Here is a 21908-nt window from a genome sequence, read left to right on the forward strand (position 1 = left end):
ACAATGGCCATTTCAAGGACCAAATTAGCCTTCAAGTAGGACGATACTGGAATGAGTAATGGCGCTGCATAGGACAGTGCTAATAGCACGTAGTCCCGATGCCTGTGTTCTGGCCTGTCACTCCTAAACGGCGCGTTTCGAACTTATCCAGTGATTAAGCTACGCTATCGATAGGAAGCGTTAGGAGAGGTTTAAAATCATCTACAAATAGCTGAAAACATCGCTCTAGAACAAGTACAAAACATCCACTATAGTTTCCGTGTACTCAAACGCGCATACGGCTATATGGGAGTAGAAAAGTAATAATATGTCCTCTAGCACACTTTCTTTTTTAAAAGCGAGTTTGTTAAAGGACAGCTTACTCTCCGGTTACTGCCTTCTGCGTAGAGTGTACTGTGCCTGCAGGGTTGCTCAGTGACAAACTGCATTTTCTTGAAACAGTTCTTCGGGTACAAATCGGGTTTAACCCGATCCGTAAGAAGGCTCAAGATAGCAGTTTTTGTCTTCTGTACACTCTTGACTTTTCCAACTTCTTTGATAAAACAGCCACGTTTAAAAAAAAAATCGATGCAAGGGATTTCTATACGCCACAGACTCCTGTTCGAGAACATCTTGGTATGCGCTATATACCGCCTATTGTGCCAAAGCCTTTTCGCCTTCCGTTTTTTCTCATCACTCCCTTTCCTCCCGCACCTTTATATCCCCTCATCCCTTTCCCTCAGTGCAGGGCAGCAAACTGGTTTCATCTACCGGTTAACCTCCTCGCCTTTCCTTTCCTCCTCCTCCTTTTTCTCACAATGAAATATTTTCTTTTCACAGAATTAGTCAAATCAATTCGCCATTCATTAAACTGCACAGCTCGTTTGGTTTTCTGCCCCGCTGAAATATGTTGCAAGCTATGGGACTTTTTCATGCGTTTCCTTGTGTATTCTTACACGTGGTTAGATGTTCCTTTTTTTAGTGTTTCCATGGTGTACTATCGCGCTCAATATGAGTTGCAACGCGCGGTCATCGACCGGGGCTCGTTCCGTGGTGTGCCTCCTCCAAACAGTCGCTCGGAATTCTGGGAGAAACTGCTGTTTCAGGAAACAACAGCACCCCCACTCAGGGAAAAGTTTCTCCCAGAATTCCGAGCGACTGTTCGGAGGAGGCACACCACGGAACGAGCCCCGGTCGATGACCGCGCGTTGCAACTCATATTGAGCGCGATAGTACATAACACGTGTTAAACACGTGTTAACGGCTGCTGCCTTGTAATACTGCTCAAATGACAGGCGCGCACCTGTATTTTGTCTGATTACAAACAGGCACTCATTATGATCATCCATGGAGTTATCCTTGAAGTCCCAGCATTGAGCTATGGGATAAAAGCGCACACAACACTGCAAGCCAAAAGAAGGGTAGCGTGTGCGTGTGCGCTTTGCAGGTAGCCTCTTAGAAAGTAACGATTGTTCTCTTAGGGACTAGAGGTTGCGGCACCACAGTTAGTCCCCAAGGGCTATCGCTTACACTCTAAACAGAAAGGAGTAAAAAAGGGAGTAAAGCTGTCTACTAGCGCACACCCTTTAAAAAAGGGAATGTGCTAGAAGACAGCTTAATCCCGTTTTACTCCCATATAGGCATATTCGTGTTTAGAGTGCGCAGCTCTTACTCTTCTCTCCGGTTAAGAATGCATCGGCCTCCGGTCACGATCGAACTGCGTTGCACATCTCAACGTACATCACACGACACAACCTCTGTCGCACGACAAAATGTACGACAGAAAAGCTTGTCGCGCGACAGATGCGCGACCGAAAATTCTGTCGTGCGTTTCGAGCGGGTCCTCTGTTGCCGCGGGCTTGTGTCGGGCTTCAACGTCGATGGGAGGAAAAGTGACGACCGTCGTAGAGACCACGGTTCTGCAAGCATCCAGAGGAGAAGCTAGAGAAGCAGAGGTGAAGTCAGTGGACAGATGGCAGGGAAGGAACACAGCTGAGATTAGGTCGGCATAGCGGCGGTGGAGTTCTGCGTTATCGACCGCAGACTCACTGGATGGTTTTCAAGAGCTCTGTATAGTGAACGCTGGAGACCATGCATGTCAGCGTCATGAGTAGGTACAAAGGGCAAAAGAAGCAAGATGTGGGCTCCTGTACGTACAGCGGCCAGAAAACAGGTGCTAAGAGTGCTTTGACAGCAGTGGCAAGAAATACGCAGATGTATTGCGTGCTTCGGCAAAGAACGTGGAGCTGTGCAGAAAGCGTGGTAAGCTTGGAAACAGTCGCATTAAGCAGCCGGTAAACTCTGCTTTAGTCAATACACTCTTCAACACTATTTTGGTACGCTTTTTTCACACATAATCCGTAAAGCAATCACTTTCGGATGCTTCGGATTCGCAGAACCTTGTAGTTTGCATGCTTACGCAGCTCCTTGCATCACAGATTTAAATAAGAAGATATGTTAGCCATCCATGGTTCAAAAATAATGCGAAGACATTAACTAATGAGAAAAAGTAACTCTATCGTAGGGCCAATAAATCTGATCTGAAGAAACCGCGGACAGATATCATGCCTGTGCTAAATAAAAAAAACGTATCAAGCGATATAAATTCCATTACACTGACAAGCATTTAAGAAAAATCTTGAGAAATTCTAGAAATTCACTTAAAATGACATTTTCCTGCCCTGCGAACGACTACTGCTGGGCAGTCCTATAGAGCCTTCTATTCTCGCAAACCCGTTCAATTTACTATTTAAAACTGTTTTTCCTGATGCAAATTCCTCTGTCCTAACTTCCCGCTTGTTCGTAGTTCTATATATGTCATGCAGCTAATTTAAATCTCGCTTCAAGGTGTCCCCTCAGTGATTGAGAAGCTGCCTATAGCCCATACGCCTCTGGGCCTGATCAAATCGGTGTGCAGTTACCGAAGATAGAACACAGAGTACCACTCGTTCAGTCTTGTCCTGTGAAACCTGTTTAATCAATCTCTTATTCACGTACATCATCCAGCAGACTGGATAACCGCCAGAGTCGTTCCTGTGTTTAAAACCGGGATCGCTATTTTCTATCAATTTATCGCCCTATATCTCTGACAAGTATAACTAGTAGGGTTACGGAAGTCGTGATCTACTCAAATGACATGAGTCACCTTGATTATAATAATCTGATCTCAATAAACCACCATGACTTCCTGAGAGTATTTGCATTGTGTGACTCAATTATTAGACTTTATTCTTGGAATTCATTCTAATCTGAACTTCTTAGAAGACACTCATGCTATTTGTATTCCAATACTTTGGACAAGTATTCTGTAAGGTACCTTATTGTTGTTTTTTTTTAATTTAGAGCTCTCAAAATAAATTTACTAATCATCAGTTGGATAGAATTTTTTTGTCTAACAGATGTTCAGACGTTGAAATAAACAACTGCAAATCCTCAAATGTTTTAGTCAGCTCAGACGGTATTCCGGAACAGTACTGGCACCCCCTATCCTTCTTTACGTTGAGTACTATTCTCCTACTTGTCATTAATACTGTGCATTTTGCGTACTAATACGCTTCATATAACACCGTAGAAGTGAATCAGGCTGCAAGGGTATTCACGAAGACCTAGATAAGTTATTTTTACGGTGTTGTAAATAGTTTATGAATATTAACAGTTCTGAGAGCATGTACATGATCTTTTCGGCTCGAAAAGTGCCTGCTGCTATACAACTACACTCTCGCCAGCAACTGCTTGAAGACAGTGCCAAAATATAAGTAAACAGTTCTAAGAGCATGCACATATCTTTTAGACTCACAAAGCGCCTGTTGCATATCATTATAATATCACTTGCCAGCGCCAGAAGGCAATGTCACAATATAGGTGAAGAGTTCTAAAAGCATGAGCATATCTTTTCAGCACGCGCAGCCCAGATATCGGTTTTAGTTAAAGTTTCTCGCAGAAACCTGATGCGCACACTTAACTGCGAAGATGGTGGTTTGGTTTATGGGGTTTAACTTCCCAAAGCGACTAAGGCTATGAGAGAGGCCGTAGTAGAGGGCTCCGGAAATTTCGACCACCTGGGGTTCTTTAACGTGCACTGACATCGCACAGTACACGGGCCTCTAAATTTCTCCTCCAAAGAAATTCAACCGCCGCGGCCGGGATCGAATCCGCGTCTTTCGAGTCAGCAGCCGAGCACCGTAACCACTGAGCCACCGCGGCGGCTAATTGCGAAGATTCTGAGCATGCTGAAAATTGAGCCTCTACCATACTGACAACTTGGGACTTAACATACTGCAAAATAGGGCTTAGATTCGTGTTCTGTTGCTCTTCGGTTCGGCTACGCATCATTAAAAATAGCTCAAGCTGGCGTCATACACTACCTTAAGGTAAAGCGAGCTAATTAGCATTTTCACAAAATCTTCGGGGCACCCAAATAAGGCGCAGCGCTGCACCGACCTGACAACGGCAGAGCTCGACTTAGAGATTTTATAGTAGTTTCTCCTGAAGCAATATATATATATGGCTGGCAAGCGCCAGCGGTCAGCTGGCTGTAGAGCAACTCGCACATTTTGTTAGACATATTTTGTTTGTAATTTCAAGAACTTTCTTCTAGTATAGCAAAGCTTCGTTGTAAGGAAACAATTTAAAAGTCAGTCCTGGGTAAGAACAACCAAAGGTAATCTTCTGCTAAAAGCTTTTAAGAAAGTTGTTTATTCAACAGGTCGTCGCAAAGCAGTAACGAGTTCCTCCCAATGCGCATAATAAACAGTTTCACTCCAAAACGACAACGAAAAATTGACGATTTCATGCAAAGCGTTTCCGCTGGAAAGTTGCTCTGCATTCATCTTACACTTTCCTTATCCTTTTATACTTTCCCTATACTTTACTTTTATACTTTGCTTCACACTCAGTTTGCACCCCTTCAGATTAATGTACAGTCTTTGTCAAAAGTGACCAGGCTGCATGGTTTGCTTCTAGCTCGTACAGTGGAACCCTTACAGCTTCCCTGAAGCTGAAATGGTCGTTAAAGGTAAGGACTGGGGGTCTTCTTACCTTCCAACACCTTTCGATCTTTAGGAAAGCCACAAGAGCTCCACTATAAAAGCTAGACGCAAACCATGCAGCCTGGTTACTTTTGACAAAGACTGTACATCTGCCGTCCCCGAATCAGCATAGCCGTACATTCATAAAGCCTTGAAAAGGCCTGCCATTGACCAGTGTCAAGGCGCTCACATGCCGGTTTATCACGACTGTCAAACTCCAGCGCTAGCCAAGCAATCATCATTCAAACTGGCAAGCAGCTTTGAGTAGTCGGTTCTTGGTTTGCAGACAGCGGCTGTAGCTTCAATTTGAGCGCCAGCAAGTTTTGAGACACAGTTTTTGTGACTGTTCAAAACGTCCGCGCCTTTCATGCCTTCTGGCAAACGTCCATGACAGCGCTAATCTCGCTGCCACCCTCTAAGCACACGTGGGGCATGTCGGGCTCTCTTCAAGGACAAATGTCCCCGCGGCTTTCCTTGTCAGCGTCACTTAGCCACTTAGCAATACAGGTGAACCAACTAATAGGACTACAGGTCATGGCTACTTTCTTTGGCTACGCGGAATCCTGGACGACAAAGTCTGTCCTGTCCATTTCTCTTGCCACGTCCTGTTCCTGTCGCAGTTCATTTTGCCCTTGAACATGACGGACCAACTAGCCCAGGACTTCATTGGGCTGGGACAAAGTCTCATCAAATAGGACTTCCGGAGGAACGGTATTCTGAATAGCGCGCTGCCCTGCTACGGGAGACAAACGCAAGAGTTGACAGGATGAAATGCCAAAATTAAATAGTTTGCTATTAGGGTTTTAGCTTTTAGTGAGCGGGAAACAATTTTTGATTACCCTGCGTGGTCCCGCCAACAGTGTGGGGCTTCACATTTCTGGAAAAAGCAACACACTTTCTCCTCCCCGCCCCCCCCCCCCCCCCCCCCCAAAAAAAAAAAAATGACGGGCCATCACACAGTGTGAGACAACAAATCTGCGTTTACGATGTTCGCTTAACATCTCGCTTCACGTTCACATCTCCGCTTTTACAATGATTGTTTTCCCACTGCATCACTGAATTTGGTTTTGCAGTTGCTTTTTGGGTTCCTCGGCTCCGTGGTCTTTTAGTGGTTCGAGGCTTCTGGAGGGTGTAGCATTTCGGTTGAGGGTAAAAGTGAGTGCGGGGGTGGGTGGATGTGTGGATGCCTTTTGGAATCCAGAAGTGGGTTGAAGGTAGAGGCTGATGGGTGGGTGGATGGGTAGGTGTGTGGGTTGAAGGTGACTGGAGGCTTCGGATACACAGAACGCGGTGTTTTCACCTAAGCTGTACTATAATGCTAACGCATCAAGCATGTCGAACATTCTTGAGCAAATATTTTCAATATTGTAACATTCTGAGTTAGTACTGTAACGGATATATTGAAGATAATAGTCCATTCTTCCGATGCGTAGCAATATCTTTCTTTTAAAGATTTTCCATCGCTCGCCTCGAGCAGTTAAGCCTGTCATAGAAAACCAGTGGGGAACGTTTATGACTGTAGCAAAAACCTTAATAGCAAAACAATACAATCCTGCTCATGGAAGATATGCTGATATATTGACTGTTATAGTGATATCTTACAATATATGAAAAAACTAGCCTTCGTAAACTTTTTTCCGTTCAAAAAAATAGTCAATTTTCGCACTACCCACTGTCTTATCTCCTTTTCCAACGTCAGTAATGCAAGGCACAGCGCTCAACCATCCAGTGAATCTGCGGCCGCCAGCGCGTCCTACTTACACCACTTGAACTCGTAAAAGTCGTAGTGGTCGTCGTCGATGAGGTTGGGCCTGGGCTGGCCGTCGTAGGAGCTGAAGCGGCACATTTGGTAGCGCGACGAGTACTCGACCGAGCGACAGTCCCTGGCGTAGCGGCGCATGCACTCGTCCAAGCACTCGTGGAACGAGTACGCCTTCACCTCCACCTGGTGAGAGCCGTCCAGCCGCTTGCGCCGGTAGCACTCGAACGTGGCGTTGTTGAGCAGCACGTCTACGAGAGGAGGCCAAAAGGCGGCCGACATCACGGGGCACACAACACTCGCGGTGGCGACGCGCGCCGCTGCCGCCAGATGTCGCGCGGCGCGGTCGGACATCTTCCATCCATTACATCCATCCATTTCATGCATGTGCGTTCGAAATGGACAGATGAACACTGAAGGCGAGGAGGCAAAGGGTTTTTCAGCGAGAGAAGCTTTTCTGCCTTGGATCCCCGGGATGAATGGAAGAAGATGCGGAGGAGGCATTGACCGAGGCAAGAACAGAGACAGCGAGAAGTTCGCACGCAAAGAAGCAAGAACTGAGCAGATGCGAACACTGTCACGTCTGGACTTGGGCAAGTGCATGAGCGCCGAAGTGGCGAAGATTGTAAAGGCAGGAAGGCAAAGAAGTTTCGGCTCCTATTGCGAGGCCGTCTTGCTGTCGCAGATCTGTTGCAAACTTGAAAGGTGAGCTTGAGGCAATGGCCTAGGCAGTGATGAAATACTTAGAAGTGCGCGGAAGAAGAACTAAAGCATGGCATCTGCAAGCAGCATAGCCCATAGAACTGGACGCATGCGTGAATTCCAAAGCAGAGAAGGTACTGAAAGAAGTAAAGGTGCAAAGAAAAAAAATTTCGATGTATCACAATTATTTGTTACAACGAAACGGCAGAGTGTGGAAGTGTGAACGGCAGGAAATAAGCGAAATAAACAGAGCAGGACGCGAGAATTTTGAAAACGCCTTCATTTACTACTAAAGGTAGCATAATAGCAGAAAGGCTTGAGGAGAAAAAAGGTTTCCTGTCTGCCCATAAAAGCGGTTACCTGTGCTGTTTCTCTCAGGAAAAGTAATGATACCTGTGATGCACTGATCCAGCAAAGAGCAGCGTCCACCGGAAGTACGGGCAAAAATGAAATAAGCACCCCTTTGGATCAGTGAAGGCAGATGCTCAGGACAGTGAATAGGGACCACGACTACATATAGCAAGGCTTAAAATGTAAGTTCAATTGTTCAGGAACTATAGCCTTCCCGTAGTGATAGCGCAAGTGGTTCGCAGAAGAAAGGTATGTTTGCACTTTAGGTACTGCAAAACTTAAGGACCGAAGGAGGTAAAGAAAAAAAATGATATTAAGAGGCACGAAAATATTCAGGCCTGTCAGTGCCACTCATACCGATATAAAAAAAAAAAACGGAAGATTATGAAAGTGTGGACTCAGCACACGATGGTGTTTCGAATAAACTCATATCGTTTGATAGCCAATACAAGGCGTGGTTTTGAGAGACCTACTAGGAATCGCAACTGCATGATTACGATTGCGGCTCAACTGAGAAGATTCGAAAGCTCCAAAAGAGATTAGGTTCAGGGCAGGTGCCATCGGCAACAAAAGTATCTAGGACGCTCGGAAAGCGGTTTAGGCCTGTAGACGGCATGTTTGCCAGCACTCACATCATTTCACTACTACACATTACACAACGCGAGTTCGACTTTCACCTCCTCAAGTGTGACCTCGATCCGGCAGCTTATAGAGCCATCGGCTTAGTTTGTGGCTCACGCGTCCTAGAGAATTTTGCGCCCGACTGTATATTACAATCGAAAGGTGGCTGCGAGCGAAGGAACTTTTCAGCGTGTTAGCAAGAAAGCATATATCTGCGACGCCGCCTCGGAACCAGTGACAGATGCCGGGATGGCAGAGAGGAGATAAAGGCCATTGTTGAGCAGCAGACGATCGGTTATGGTTCGCTGCTTGCCCAGAGGGCTAGAATAGAAACAGACTTGGGGGACTGAGAAAAAGCAGCCGGCAGAGAAACTGGAAAGCAAGGGCGTCTCGCTTTAAAGCACGAGCTTCCTAAAATAAGTTGCAAGTGAACTGAGCGCGTAAGGTATATATAAAGGTATATATCATCGTACCGCTCTTAGTGTACCATTAAGAGATTGCTCCTGGTTATGAATACAAAACATGTTAGATAGTTTTAGGTCTATTATTATTCGCACTGGTATAGGACAAACGCTTGTGACCAATAAATCACTTTTTTCTTTAAATAAAGACCATCTAATCATAAAATAGCACTCGATATGAACAATCGTCCATTCTGTGCAACTCTTCCGGCTGAATTCATAACCTAACTTTTCGAAACAAAGCAGCTTTTAAAACTTGTTCTAGTCACTCGTTAAACAAATGTCCATCTGCCCTAAGCGCTGGTTTATTGGAACTGCTTTAGTGATTATAGAGATTTTAACGCTATATGCACAAAATTTCACTCCCTCTCCGCCCTCCATGCACACACTCTCTTACTAAGGTAGGATATAACAGACCTATCGCGTTCATATATGAAGATAATTACATGATAATAACTAGAGTCCAGTGCATCTGAGATATAATAAGCCATTCCAACAAATTAGAGCTAGTTTCGCACATCCAAGTGATTAGTACTCTTTTTCTCAAATGCACATTTACGTGTTAAGTTGTCATGCATAAGAAAACATCGCTGACACTTTAGCCATACTAAAAGGGCAACAATGCTATCGAATATTAGCTGTAACGCTCCTAAAGCCCAGCCTGGATGAAATCTGAGCTTTCTCGTTAACAACCGGATCACAGCCAAAGGCTATTTCACAATCGTACCCTAACCAGAGTTCCTCTGAAAAGCTTGTCGTGGGAAAGGTATCATCTACACCAGACTTCTCTTTACAACTCTGAAGCCATGCTAGTTTGTCTGTTTTTCTTGGGTCAGACGTGGTCGCTGACTGCATAGATATCGTATACGGCATTCGTTTGACCAAAAGAAGACACATTACCTATAACATGGAAGGTTCAGTTGCTGAAACATGTTGGGACCCATTAAGTGTCGTAGCAAATAGCAGTTCATAATACCAGTCAAGAACATTCCTTCCACGTGATTCCGGCCGCAGAGGCAGAGGGCGTGAGGATATAGGGCAGATAGAATCAAGGAGATAGCACAGAGGTTTTGTAAGTTGTTGAAACAGCCCACAGGGGAGAACGCACAAAGAAGGGAACAGCTCAAAGGCATTGTAACAAGGCGAACAAGCGCGCCCGTGCAAACGCAGAAAAAAACGGATGGCACAAAGGCATTGCAACATGGTGAACCAACCCACCCGACAACATATATCCACCGGAAATTTATTCTTCCTCTCTGGAAAGATATCAATGTGAAAATACACGATAAAACTACAGATGCCTCCTACAAAACACACGACCCTCGGGACGGTGGGACAGGGCAGGCGTTATGGATAATGTGTGCCCTGTCATTTTGTTAGCTTGCAAACCCGAACCGCAGCTGTTAAATTCACGCTATGATGCGTTGACTAGGCAACGTTCTACCTTTCAACCAAGTCGTTGTATGATATATACTTGTGCGGAACTTCATAGTTCCTAGTGTTGCAGGAGTGCCGTGTCGTGTGTGACAGAGAAAAAGCATTTACTTCCCGACCATGGTCCGGGTCGTCGTCTGAAGTCGAAGAGTGTTGAGAGTTGTTTTCTTTGAATCTTTACCCCACTGTTTACGAAGGTAAAAGGAATAGCTCATTTCGGTGGGCATTTTATGTCAGAAAAGAGCCTCACCTGTCATTAGTTTAGTAAACTAATCCAGCAGCTTTCATAGCTGTCCAGTCTTGTCGCCCGAGAGTATTTTTCTGGACAAAAGAAGAACTGATGGTGGCCAAGAAAACAGCTCAATAGGACCTCCACTCTTGAAGAAGTCTACGCTGTGGGGGTAGAAAAGGAGCGTGCATTCATGCAGCAAAGTCGCCCCAGTAGTCTCGGACATGGCGGAAATTCTGTTTTGCAGGCAATAACTCAGAACTACAAGGTTGCACGCGTGGCGGGCAACCACAGTATTGAGCAGGCGTGTGCCATTCCCTCTGGCGATGCTACAATACCACTGAGCATAGCTGTGTACTTTTAAACTTAAACTGCATTGGAATTCTACAGGCATATACTGGAGGCATAGCACGAGTTATCTCTGAATAAACTGAAAAATAATATAAGCATTTTCGACCTTGCATTACATATATCACTTCCAAGTAGTCATCCAACCACACCTCTCTAAGTCTGTGGTACTGGCTTACGCAAGCCCCTAATTACGAAGAAGGGAAAAGGTTATGAGCGAGCTCGTTCTCTAACTTGAAGCTAAGCTCCGCAATTGTCACGCGATACACACCGATTCCTTCCTCCCTTCTGCTTGGCTGATCTAATGGTTTCCTTGCCGCTTCTGGTCTCCATGGCCTTGCATCCGCCCTACAAGTTCCGAAGTTCTCCGTAGAGTCCCTATGTTTAAAAGCCATGTTTAAGAGGCCGTCAAGGATTCTGAATAGGGAGGTTAGGAGACCGTCATGCGGCTTGCGACTATGAAATTAATCCGTCTTTATCTATGCATCAAGAAAGAAGGGTTCTACAGCGCCATCAATGGCTAACTGTAAACCATATACCTCTACAGTGCCTCGTTTTCATAATCGCCAGAGACTGATTGCAGCAGGTACCTGGATTCCGATTAGGAGTTCGACTATACCTCACCTCTAGATCATACATTTACGAACCTCGTGGAGGTCTACCACTCTATCGCAACACCATGTCTCTCTTAAGCATGATCTTGAGCATCGGGCACCTCAGAAAGCCTCTCCTCCCCTTACAAAAATTTCTTTAGACAATCTATAGACTGTCTATAGACTTTCTATAGAAAGTCCCTAGAGAACAGTCTATAGACAACACAAACCCTATAGAGAGTTTATAGACAATCCATAGATTGATGGCCCCACACTTTTAGTAGACTTTTGTCGATAGACAGTCTATAGACTATGAACAGACAAAAAAATATCTATAAGGCAACAGTCTATAGGACAATCTATAGATTGATGGCCCCATACTTTTAGTAGACTTTTGTCCATAGACAGTCTATAGACTATGAATAGACAAAAAGAAATATCTATAAGGCAACAGTCTATAAGAAGTGTATAGACTGTCTATAGACAAAAGTCTACTAAAAGTGTATGGCCATCAATCTATAGATTGTCAACAGACTGTCTATAAGGTTTGTATTGCCCTATAGACTGCTCTCTATAGGGTTTGTCTATAAACTATGAATAGACAAAAATAAATATCTACAAGAAGGCAACAGTCTATAAGAAGTCTACAGGCTGTCTATAGACCATTTTTATAAGGGTCGAACCTTTTCCTTGACTCTGGATTTGGAGCCCTCTATCATTTCATTACTGAATGTTTGTCATCCTCAAATGGAAAGGCACTTCAAGATATAGGAAAGGGGGGGGGGGGGTAGCCACCGTGGCGAGAGCGGGGCTCGGCCTACCGCGGTCGGAGCTTCCGCACAGCACCCGGTAGAGGTCACCCGTGCTGCTCTTGAGCGGCTTGTGGCCCTCGCTGCCCTCGCCGTAGCCGAGCGGGTCCTCGTCGTAGAGGGTACAGGTGCGCGCCTTGTCGTCGAACAGGAAGGAGCGGCAGAAGTAGCCCCGGTCCGGCAGGCTGCGCGTGCAGTAGTTGGAGCACTCCTGCAGGTCCCGCGTGGACACCACCTCGCGCTCGAAGGCACCGTCCAACTCCTTGCCGGCCTCCAGGATGAACGCCGTCGTGGTGCACAGTTGGGAGCCTGCGCGGGGAAGAGGAGGTACAGTTGGATTGCATCGGACTGCATTGGATTGGAGTGGATTGGATTGCATTGGATTGGTTTGGATTACATTACATAGGATTGGAATGGAATGGATTCCATTGCATTGGATTGCATTGGATTGGATTGTAGTGGATTGGATTGGAGTGGATTGCATTGGATTGGGTTGCATTGAATTGGATTGATTTGGATTATATTTGATAGGATTGGAGTGGAGTGGATTGGATTGCATTGGATTGGACTGGATTGCATTGGATTGGATTGGATTTGATTGGATGGGATTGGACCAGCTGTACCATGGTGTAGGTACGGATACTGCTTTCTCAATTACCGGGCTTAACCAAGCTAAGCCACAGCGAATTTTTTTTTAATAGATATGCAGAAGTTGAGGTGGTTGTGAGTTACAGGTGGAATTAGCCTTGAGTTATTCAGCCGGCAAATTCTGCACCGTATCAACTTCTAAATAAAAACTCTAAGGCGATCCACGGTGGGTCGTTTAAATGCGTTGGCATATCCCAGGCCGACGCTGTAAAGTTCGTTATATCCGAGTTGTCGCAGTCGTTTTCTGTGCCAGTCTTTTACTGCTGGAGACATCAGTATGCTTGCTTGTATGATGGCAAACAGTATGCTTGCATCCGTATTTTCCGAAGCTTGTTGCTGGCAAGCCATTTACTCGTATATCTGTGTGCACAAAACAAAGAAACCTAACACCTTGTAAATTAAAATTCGCTGCGGCGTCTCGGGCTATCACTGGTTTAGCTTCACTACTACTTTATTCATTAGGCGAAGACATACAGTGTGCCTGTAACCTAAAAGCCGAGTGCTGGCAGACATGCGTTCTTTCTTTCTCTCGTGTGCGTGTGCGTGCGTGCATCCCTTCCTCCAACACAACCGCCCTCTGTCGTTTTCTTTCTTAAGTGATATCCCCGTATTAAAGGTACACTCTGAAAACCCAGTAGGCTACAAATCTTGAACAAGCAACAGGGATGTTTTAGTAGTCATTCATCAATAGTGTAAGGATCATAATGGGCCCGAATGACGAACAAACAAAGGAACACGTCAACGTCCGTGGTAGTGACGCTTGGGGCTGACACGCATATATGTGTGCCGCGTTCAACACATCGACAGAAAGGCGCCCTGAAATGCAGCCGCTGTCGCGTTCGGTCGCTTGCCACTTAAGGCGTTGCGAAAGTCCAACTGGCATCGCGGAGTTGCCCCATAGCCCTCTGGAAAATGCCTGCCCGCCCCGGTCTCGAAGCTAGCTGACGTTTCTAGGAAATGCCTTTTCACCCGAAACAGAAAAGCCTCGGCATTTGATTCCTTTTTTCTTTTTTCTTTATTTGCCGGCTCCAGCAGCATTCGGAGCTTAATGTCATCTTCTTCTTTATCTCGAACGCTCACAACGTGGCTCCGACGATAACATTGTTTGTGCTTGTGGGCTCTTCTTTCGTTTCTTCTTTGGCGACTGCGCAGCAACATTTTCCGCCTGCTGGTAACGGCGCCTCGGCGAGCATGCTGTCAACCGGCGAGAGAGCTCAAAGAAAAAAATAGACCGGTTTGATGGATGACCGATAGCTGTTTACAGTTTCTGACAAATACTCCTGCTTGAGTTAGATGGTGCCACAGCTGGCGATTCAAAGTGCGCACAGAAAAGGCTGTTTTTGTGCACAATGTTTCCTTGCTTTGAAGTCGCGAAGTCGGAAGAAAGGGCTTGTAATGAAATCATAAAGAGAAAGACTGAAAGCGCGCTCGTGTCTGTGCCTAAAGGGTCCTGGGATAGGCATAGCAGGGCACGGCATGGCACGGCATGGTATGGCTTGGATGGTATGGTATGGCGTGGGATGCATGGTATGGTATATATGATATGACATGGTAGGACACGGTACGGCATGGTATGGTATGGTTTGTATGGTACGTTGTGGCATGGTATGGTATACATGCTATGGCATGGTATGGTGTGGTATTCTAGACATAGTATGGCACGATATGGTATATATGGTGTGGCATAGTAGGACATTGTACGGCATGCTATGGTATGCCTTGGGTGGTACGGTGTGGCGTGGTATGGTGTACATGGTATGCTATATATTTGGTATGGCATGGAAGGACGTGGTATGGCATGGACGGTACGGTGTGGCGTGGTATGGTATACTTGGTATGGCATGTCAGGAGATGGTATTGCGTCGTATGGTACGGATTGGTCTGGTATAGTGTGGCGTGGTATGGTTTATATGGTAGAGCATGGTAGGATATGGTAGGCATGGTATGGTTTGACACAGTGTAGCATGGTATGGCATGATATGATATGGTATGGTGTGGTATGGTATTTTATGGTATGCGGGACGTAACATCTCGAAGCTACAGATGTGCTATGAGACTGGAGGGCTCCAAATTGATTTATACCACCTGGGGTGGGTCTGTATCGTGCACTGACGTTGACCAGCACACCGTCGTGTGTTTGCATTCACCTTTATCGATGTGGAGCCTCCGCGGCCCGGGATTCGATCCCATTACCTCGTGCTCAGCATCCCGTGCCCCGACGACAGAACCATAGCAGCGATTCATGTCTGCGTGTAAGCGTGCATGCACGCGAGGAAATGGAGGGGGGGGGGGGGGGGTCAAATGCGTCAAATAACACAGAATGTGTAGGCTTTGACACACAATGTGTCAAATAGGTAATAGGCTTTGACGGACAATGTGCCAAAGACTATTTCCTCTCGGTTTGGCTTAGCCAGCAGAGCCACCAAGGGCGAAAGACTACTACGAGGGTTAGAGTGCATCATGACTCGTAAAATTTTAGGCCACATGTACAGAAGCTACCGAAATGCAACGTCAGGTGTGTAATAGAACACATTCCTAAACAAGCCGAGCATGTCCAGCAAGTCACTGTTCAGTCGTCCATTTCGACCTCCTTTGTAGCACTAGCAACTGACTAGAAATTAACATCAAATGTCTGGTGCCTCGTTGTCTAGCATCCCGCAGCGGCTTTTATTGGTTGATTTTTTTATGCCGCTTTGACACGAGTTTCTACCGCCTACAATGATTGATCTACGTGGTATTTCACGCCATCTGCTGCTACGACTATCCGCCTATATGGCGGATCTACAGTCGCCCGAAGGCGAAGAAAAAAGATTGAGCGAGATAAACTCTGAGCGTGCCCAGCCACCTAAGAGGCCGAAGCGTGGCCGCATACGCGATGCGGTGGGGCACACAGACTTCGGCCGAGAAGCTGCGAGAATGCTCAGTCTCCCCCACCCTCGTGAGCGCTGTCCTGACTCGCCTTCGACCTACTCTTAATATGGCGCAAGAGATAAGAGCGCTGTGGCGCTTATCTTCCCCCTCCATCACAATACGGCATCTGAGATAAAGGCATTTCTTCTTACGCTGCGTGGATAGAAAGCAGTAGGTGTTTTGTCCGCACTCAGTACACGGACTTATGCCAGAGGGTATACGTTTCACCTTTGCAAAGCCTCGAGTCACCCTTTCGAAAGCAGTCTGTCTTAGGACTTCTTTATTTTATGTGTGGTATCTAAGCCAAGGCATTCGAACAAATACCGCAAACACATGGACAACGTAGAAAACATAAAAAAAAGATAGCTTTCTGGCTTTAGGGGTCCTCGGCGGCGAAGAAGCGACCACCGCTCTTCAGGAAGAGCCCAGTTTCAGGCGTGAAAACAAAAGGCAATCCCAAGTCATGACTTCTCCGTGATCGTGAGTCGGACACGACCTTGCTCACATGAGTCTGAAACGTTAGCGCCCTATACATTTTTGTCTCCACATAAATAGTGCCACTATTCCTATACTATAGGACAATTAACCCTTCCGCAAACCCAGGAAACCCCATCACTGCAAGTGCACTAAACTACAGTAACCAAGGCAACTAACAAAACGTCTAAAACTTTCGATACTGGTGGCGTTTTTAGAGAGCAGTTGCGTCACACATAAGGCGGCATAATTCTAGGATCATCAAAGGTTTCGCAAGTCCAAATGCAAGAACCATACGAAACGACAGCATAGAAGCATCCGATGCATGTGGCGCCATCTCGCCGCGACGTCTGGAAGCTGTTCTCCTCGCTGTAGCCACGAAGCTTACGGGAAAGGCGGTATTCATTGAGAGGCTGCTTCGTAATGCTGATCGTTGTTGCCGCGTATAAAAAGGCCTGGCAGCGCGTCAGGTCGCGACCTCAAAGCAGTTCAACTTTGTTAACAAACTCAGAACAATTGGTTAGGGAAATAAAATAAAGCGATGTCTGAATGTTTGAATAATGCCGATGTGTCACAAGTCGAGGATGTCGTTAGCGACCTGTATTCAGAGAGAACAGCCACCTGCTCTCTGTAGGGATTGTTAGTGAGCGAGTTAACACGGTTACGTCTGGTTTCTGCAAGAAGCCATGCCATTTCAGCCGCTGCTTTATGTATATATATATATATATATATATATATATATATATATATATATATATATATATATATATATATATATATATATATATTATTTTTAAGAACTGTTTTTGCAAATGTGTTCTCAGTGAAGTTTCTTCATGTACTTTTTATTTGGTTTCGGTTGCTCTAAAGAGGAGTCTACGGTTTTGCCAAGCCATCGTTCTGGCATCTCTTTCTGCACGCTTAAAGGACCACCTGCTCGTTCTGACAATGGTAATAAAGGCTATTATAATGCTAGTATTAATACTGTGGGCATTGTTGATTTTGCAGTGAAGCTTTGCGACTGTTTGTAGCCTGAAAAGGGTGTGCGAAGCATCGTATTTGTACTTTATTCAAGATAATATTACAGGACGATTGACTGCCTTGGGTTCATGATTAACTGTAAAAAAACGCCTGACCAGTTTTCACCGCACTTTGGGAAAACAGCGGTTGACGCTGAAGCACAGATCAAAACAGCATAAATGTCCTATTACAAACAGAACTTATCTGAGGAAAAAAACAAATTACACAAAGCAAGGCTTATAGGAACGTAAAACCAAAGCTTGGTATACAAGCGCTACTTAAAACGTATGGTGACGAAAACAATGTTTAATTACAATTACGAGGGCATATATGGTCACTTGAAACTTGGTAGCAGATGTCTTCATTATTATAGTGCTCGACTGTTCTTTTCCGAACAGTTTCTTGAATATTTTCTCAACTTTACTTAGTGAAGTAGCATTGCTCATCGGGACCTGAATGATTTGGTAATGGTAGCATTACACAGGTTCATCTCTGATATCCGCACTTCATTCGAGGTCGGAGCTTGGTTATAGTATTCTTCCTTAGACCATACGTACTTGTTTTTTGTGATCGTTTGTTTCAAAAGCAGCATAATATCAAGCCGGAACTGGCGGCAAACTTTAAGGCTGAGTCTGTATTTAAGTAGTCTTCGTACTTTTATTATGCCATAAAATTTTAAGTAGTGCGCACAACTTTCTTACCTAGAGCGCGTATTGCTCAATCTTTCTTTTTGGACCGGCAGTAGTGAATCTACATTAGTTTGCCGCAAAACCATCTACGATAACCTTTCAAGAGCAGAGGCGAATGCGCAAGTAGTATAAGTACGACCAAAACGAAAAAAAAAGAGACCGCCATAAAGTGGTCAGTCTGAACTGACCTAGTACATATCGGAGGTCATCAAGGAGGAGCTGTATGCATAAACCGGTACGCAGCACTCCATAGTTCATACGCGTCATCCCTGCCAGGCATGTTTTCCCTTAGTGCCTTACCATTGTCTCTACGCATGCAAAGTGACAAAGACCAGCCGGCACCAAGAACTAGTTCAATCGTATACACTTATATTCAATTTTTACATAACGTCACCATAAATTCTCCCCTAATTGGAAACATGCTATTTCAGATGAATTTAGAGCGAACAGGCTAGTGCACAAAGGAAATATGCCCACAGGAAAACACCTTTATGAGGCGAATTCTTTCTTTTTTTTTTTGCGAGTGTATTTATCTGCCTTGTATTGTCGCGGTTTTGAAAAACGCCGACTCAAAACTGGAAGAGCACAGACCACTAATGCCCATCACTGTTCTATGCATGTTTCTCGTTTTGTGTCGAAGCTCTTCAAAAGTGAAACGATGCAAGAACACGACAATAACCAACCAGCCCTATTTGAAGCTAGCTCAATGAGTAATTACTCCCTTATTACAATTTGGAATACTATCAGTGCACTTATCTGTGCGCGCTAAATTCACCCGAAATTACATCTCAGATCTCGGAATCCTGCGTGGATTGTTGCAGCGCCACTGTTATAATGTCATTCTGTTGTAGTGTTATAGTGTTACACAAAGCAGCCATGCTGAGTTGTCTGAAAGACAAAGATAGCGATCTTGCAAAAGTGACTGATTTGCACATCCCGACCGCCCCGCGCAGCAGCCAAGGATTTACAGCCAGTAAGTGTCCAAAAATTAAGATCACAGCAGAGAGCAGTTGCTGGTCTTACTCCAAACGTTTCACTAATATGATCTGACAGCCGCTAGCCGTGTTATAGAATTCCTGGCAGTGGTCATTGATGCGCAGAGAGGAAAGACACTGTCGCAATCTTCCAATGAAATGTCAGGGAAAAAATACAGGCACCCTCAATATAGCATAAACACGCATCATGGCCTATTATAAATGGGCGCCGTACGTAAAGAGAGAAAGCGGGTATAAATGCCCTACGGCAACTGGTGGAATTCATTTCTCAGGCTTCAATGTCTAATGTCTAAAGCTATTTCCTATGTTTATTTACCATTGTTCAAGTCGCTACACGCGCAAGTCACTTGTTCTAGTGGGGAATACGGAAAGTTTCGTTAGTAACAGGACGCGACTCCACTCAATTCTGCAACGATCTTCAGCGGCAGCTTCAGTGAAGCACTGCCTAGTTCTCTGGCCGTGACCTTTTAACAAGTATACAGGAGCAGAACATTCTCGACCGAGTCTCAAACCGTCGGGCAAGTTGAAGTTCGCTTTCTTTCAACCACACAAGTCCGGAATTAGCTCGCGAAGGCATCCGGCTTACTAGTCCTGGCAAGGATAGCAGAGTACCCTCTCTTCAGGCCTGATTTACGGTCGATCTTAGTTGTTGTCGGACTCGCCTCTCCTCTGTTTTCCCTCTCGTCGTCTTCGCTTCCTCCGCTACTGTTGACGGAGACTGACCCGGTTGGCAAACCTCCCCCCCACCCTCCCCCTTGTTTTTGTGCTCGCATGCGCCGCTGCGCACATGCGCAGCGAAGAGAGGAATGCCGCTAAGTATTTGTCTGTTGAATCCCTTAAGACTGCCAAGCAAGTGTGAAGGGCCTCCCTGCCCTGTTTTTGAGTGCCTGGAGAGAGGTCGAGTGTGAGGGGGAGCAGTGGCACGCTAGGGAACGGGATCCCAGAGCTAAATTTATGCGTGTGTATAAGCGTGACTCCCGGCGCACTGGCATGGGTTGCCCTTTGCTGCTTTTAGCATTTTTATGCAGCCGATTACCCCGACGGCTCATGAAGTTTGGCTCGCCGCTTCGTCTGGATATGCCTGCTATGCAATGAGCCGTGAATGTTGCAACGAAGCTACCTACACCTGGCTCGTTCAGTCTGCGCTAGCACACAGATATAGCGTTTGGCCGTCATTGAAAGCAGTTCTATATTCTAATTTTGTATAATTACCGTGGCGGCCTCCAGGTTCGGATATCACTGCAGGATAGTCACGGCTGCTCTCGATATCTTACCAGCAGTCATTAGTAGATAATCGAGAAGATCTCTTTCGCTGAGACTTTATTTTTCCATGGAAATCCTCTCTCTGTCACCATACCGGCGACACACAAGTGATGCGGGAGAGACCACCTCTTTTGCCATCCGGAGTTTATCTACCTTCTGTCCCTGCGACACCCTTCCTCGTGTTACCAAATTAAGTATATACTCATATGAGCATTTCATTGATTAAGTGCGCTCTAATAATCGATCCCCTCGAATTTATTAATTAGCTCACTCGTCCTGCGTGGACATCTCTATTTGTAGTCGATCGAGAAACTCGACAAATATGGGCAAAGCCTTGAGCCGTAATTTGTTGGGGCCGAGTATAGCAACTGTCACCATTTGACATGGCGGCCTCCAGTTTCATATATTCAGTAGGTTGAGCAGTCAAGATCGCTCTGGTGTTCCTACTAGCATGTCACTATAGTCGGAAACAATTCAAGAAAGAAGCGGCAGTCCAGCCAACGGCGTCGGCCGATTTTCAGGACCTCGCGGTCAATCCGCATTTAATCCCCAGCGATATGTGGTTCATCCCCAATGACACGGTATTAACCACGTATTAACCAAACCACACGAAAATCGGTCGACGCCATTGGCTTGATAGGCCTCCTTTGAGGTATAACTGCCGCTTCTTTCTTGAGTTGTATACGACAATAGTACACTTTTGATCCCATTCCTCTTGTTAAGTCTTGTCTTTCCTCGTAAACCCGTAGTCTCTGCCTCCTTTTACTCGCTTTATGGCAATTAACTGAGCTCCTGAGTATTTAATTTATTCATTGCATTCGATTAATCGGTCAACCCGAATTCATTTGTTCACTTGTTCGCCGCAGAAACGCATATTTTTAGGCGAAAAACTCGCAATGAAACGAACGCGTTTGCTGTTCTCGCCAGATCGATCGACATCGTGGCGCGAGGCAATAAGGTACTTGACCTTTATGATGTTAGTCACTTAACAAAACCACGTTTCAGTTAAGTCTGTCTGAACGTTTACTTGTCATCGTTCCTGATTTGGAATTTGCTTGCAAATTAGTAATACGATGGAACAGCGCAAAACACCGGGACAAGAGATAAGCGCTGATTTACCTCTTATCCCGGTGTTTTGCGCTGTTCCATCACAAATGAGTAACCAATATGCTCAAGCTGATGTCGTGGCAAATTAGTAATGCAAGTTATTCGTCGACGTTTTCTCTTCTGCATTTTCGAACAGTTTATTTGCAATTTCGGGGGCAAAAATATTACATCATGATACCCTGTGTGCTTATCTAACAAATATTAGTGTTTCAATATGACAGTTACTATCTATTAAGACGTTCCGTCCAAAATATTGTGCATCCCTGTAGGACATCACTATTTGGTGCGTCGAGCTTAAAAACCAATTTGCTCTCTTATATGGTTCTCAGTTCTCCAACGCCACCCCCATTAAAACGTGTGTATTTTCGAACTACTTGTAACGAAGCTGTTGCGGCGGTCGACCTTGATATAACGAACTCGCCACGCCAACTAAACGCCTCCATACACTATACAAGTGGGAAAAAAAGATTTTACTTTTGCACCCAATTT

The 21908-nt window shown here is 45.4% G+C and overlaps 1 protein-coding gene across 4 annotated transcripts in view; it reads right to left on the reverse strand.

Annotated features, from left to right (window-relative positions):
• nompA (no mechanoreceptor potential A) overlaps positions 1-21908 on the reverse strand; it is a 108885-nt gene that overhangs the window by 33064 nt on the left and 53913 nt on the right. For 2 of the 4 annotated variants that reach the window (XM_089547450.1, XM_089547449.1), the window contains exons 6-7: positions 12326-12622; positions 6768-7016 (exon numbers count right to left, since the gene is read on the reverse strand). In XM_089547450.1, coding sequence (XP_089403576.1) covers positions 6768-7016; positions 12326-12622 — 546 coding nt within the window. The remainder of the gene's footprint in view (positions 1-6767; positions 7017-12325; positions 12623-21908) is intronic. The other 2 variants (XM_089547452.1, XM_089547451.1) reach the window with 1 other exon arrangement.

This window comes from Amblyomma mixtum, chromosome 1 (assembly GCF_055824585.1).
Source record: "Amblyomma mixtum isolate Tamu chromosome 1, ASM5582458v1, whole genome shotgun sequence".
NCBI lineage: Eukaryota > Metazoa > Arthropoda > Arachnida > Ixodida > Ixodidae > Amblyomma > Amblyomma mixtum.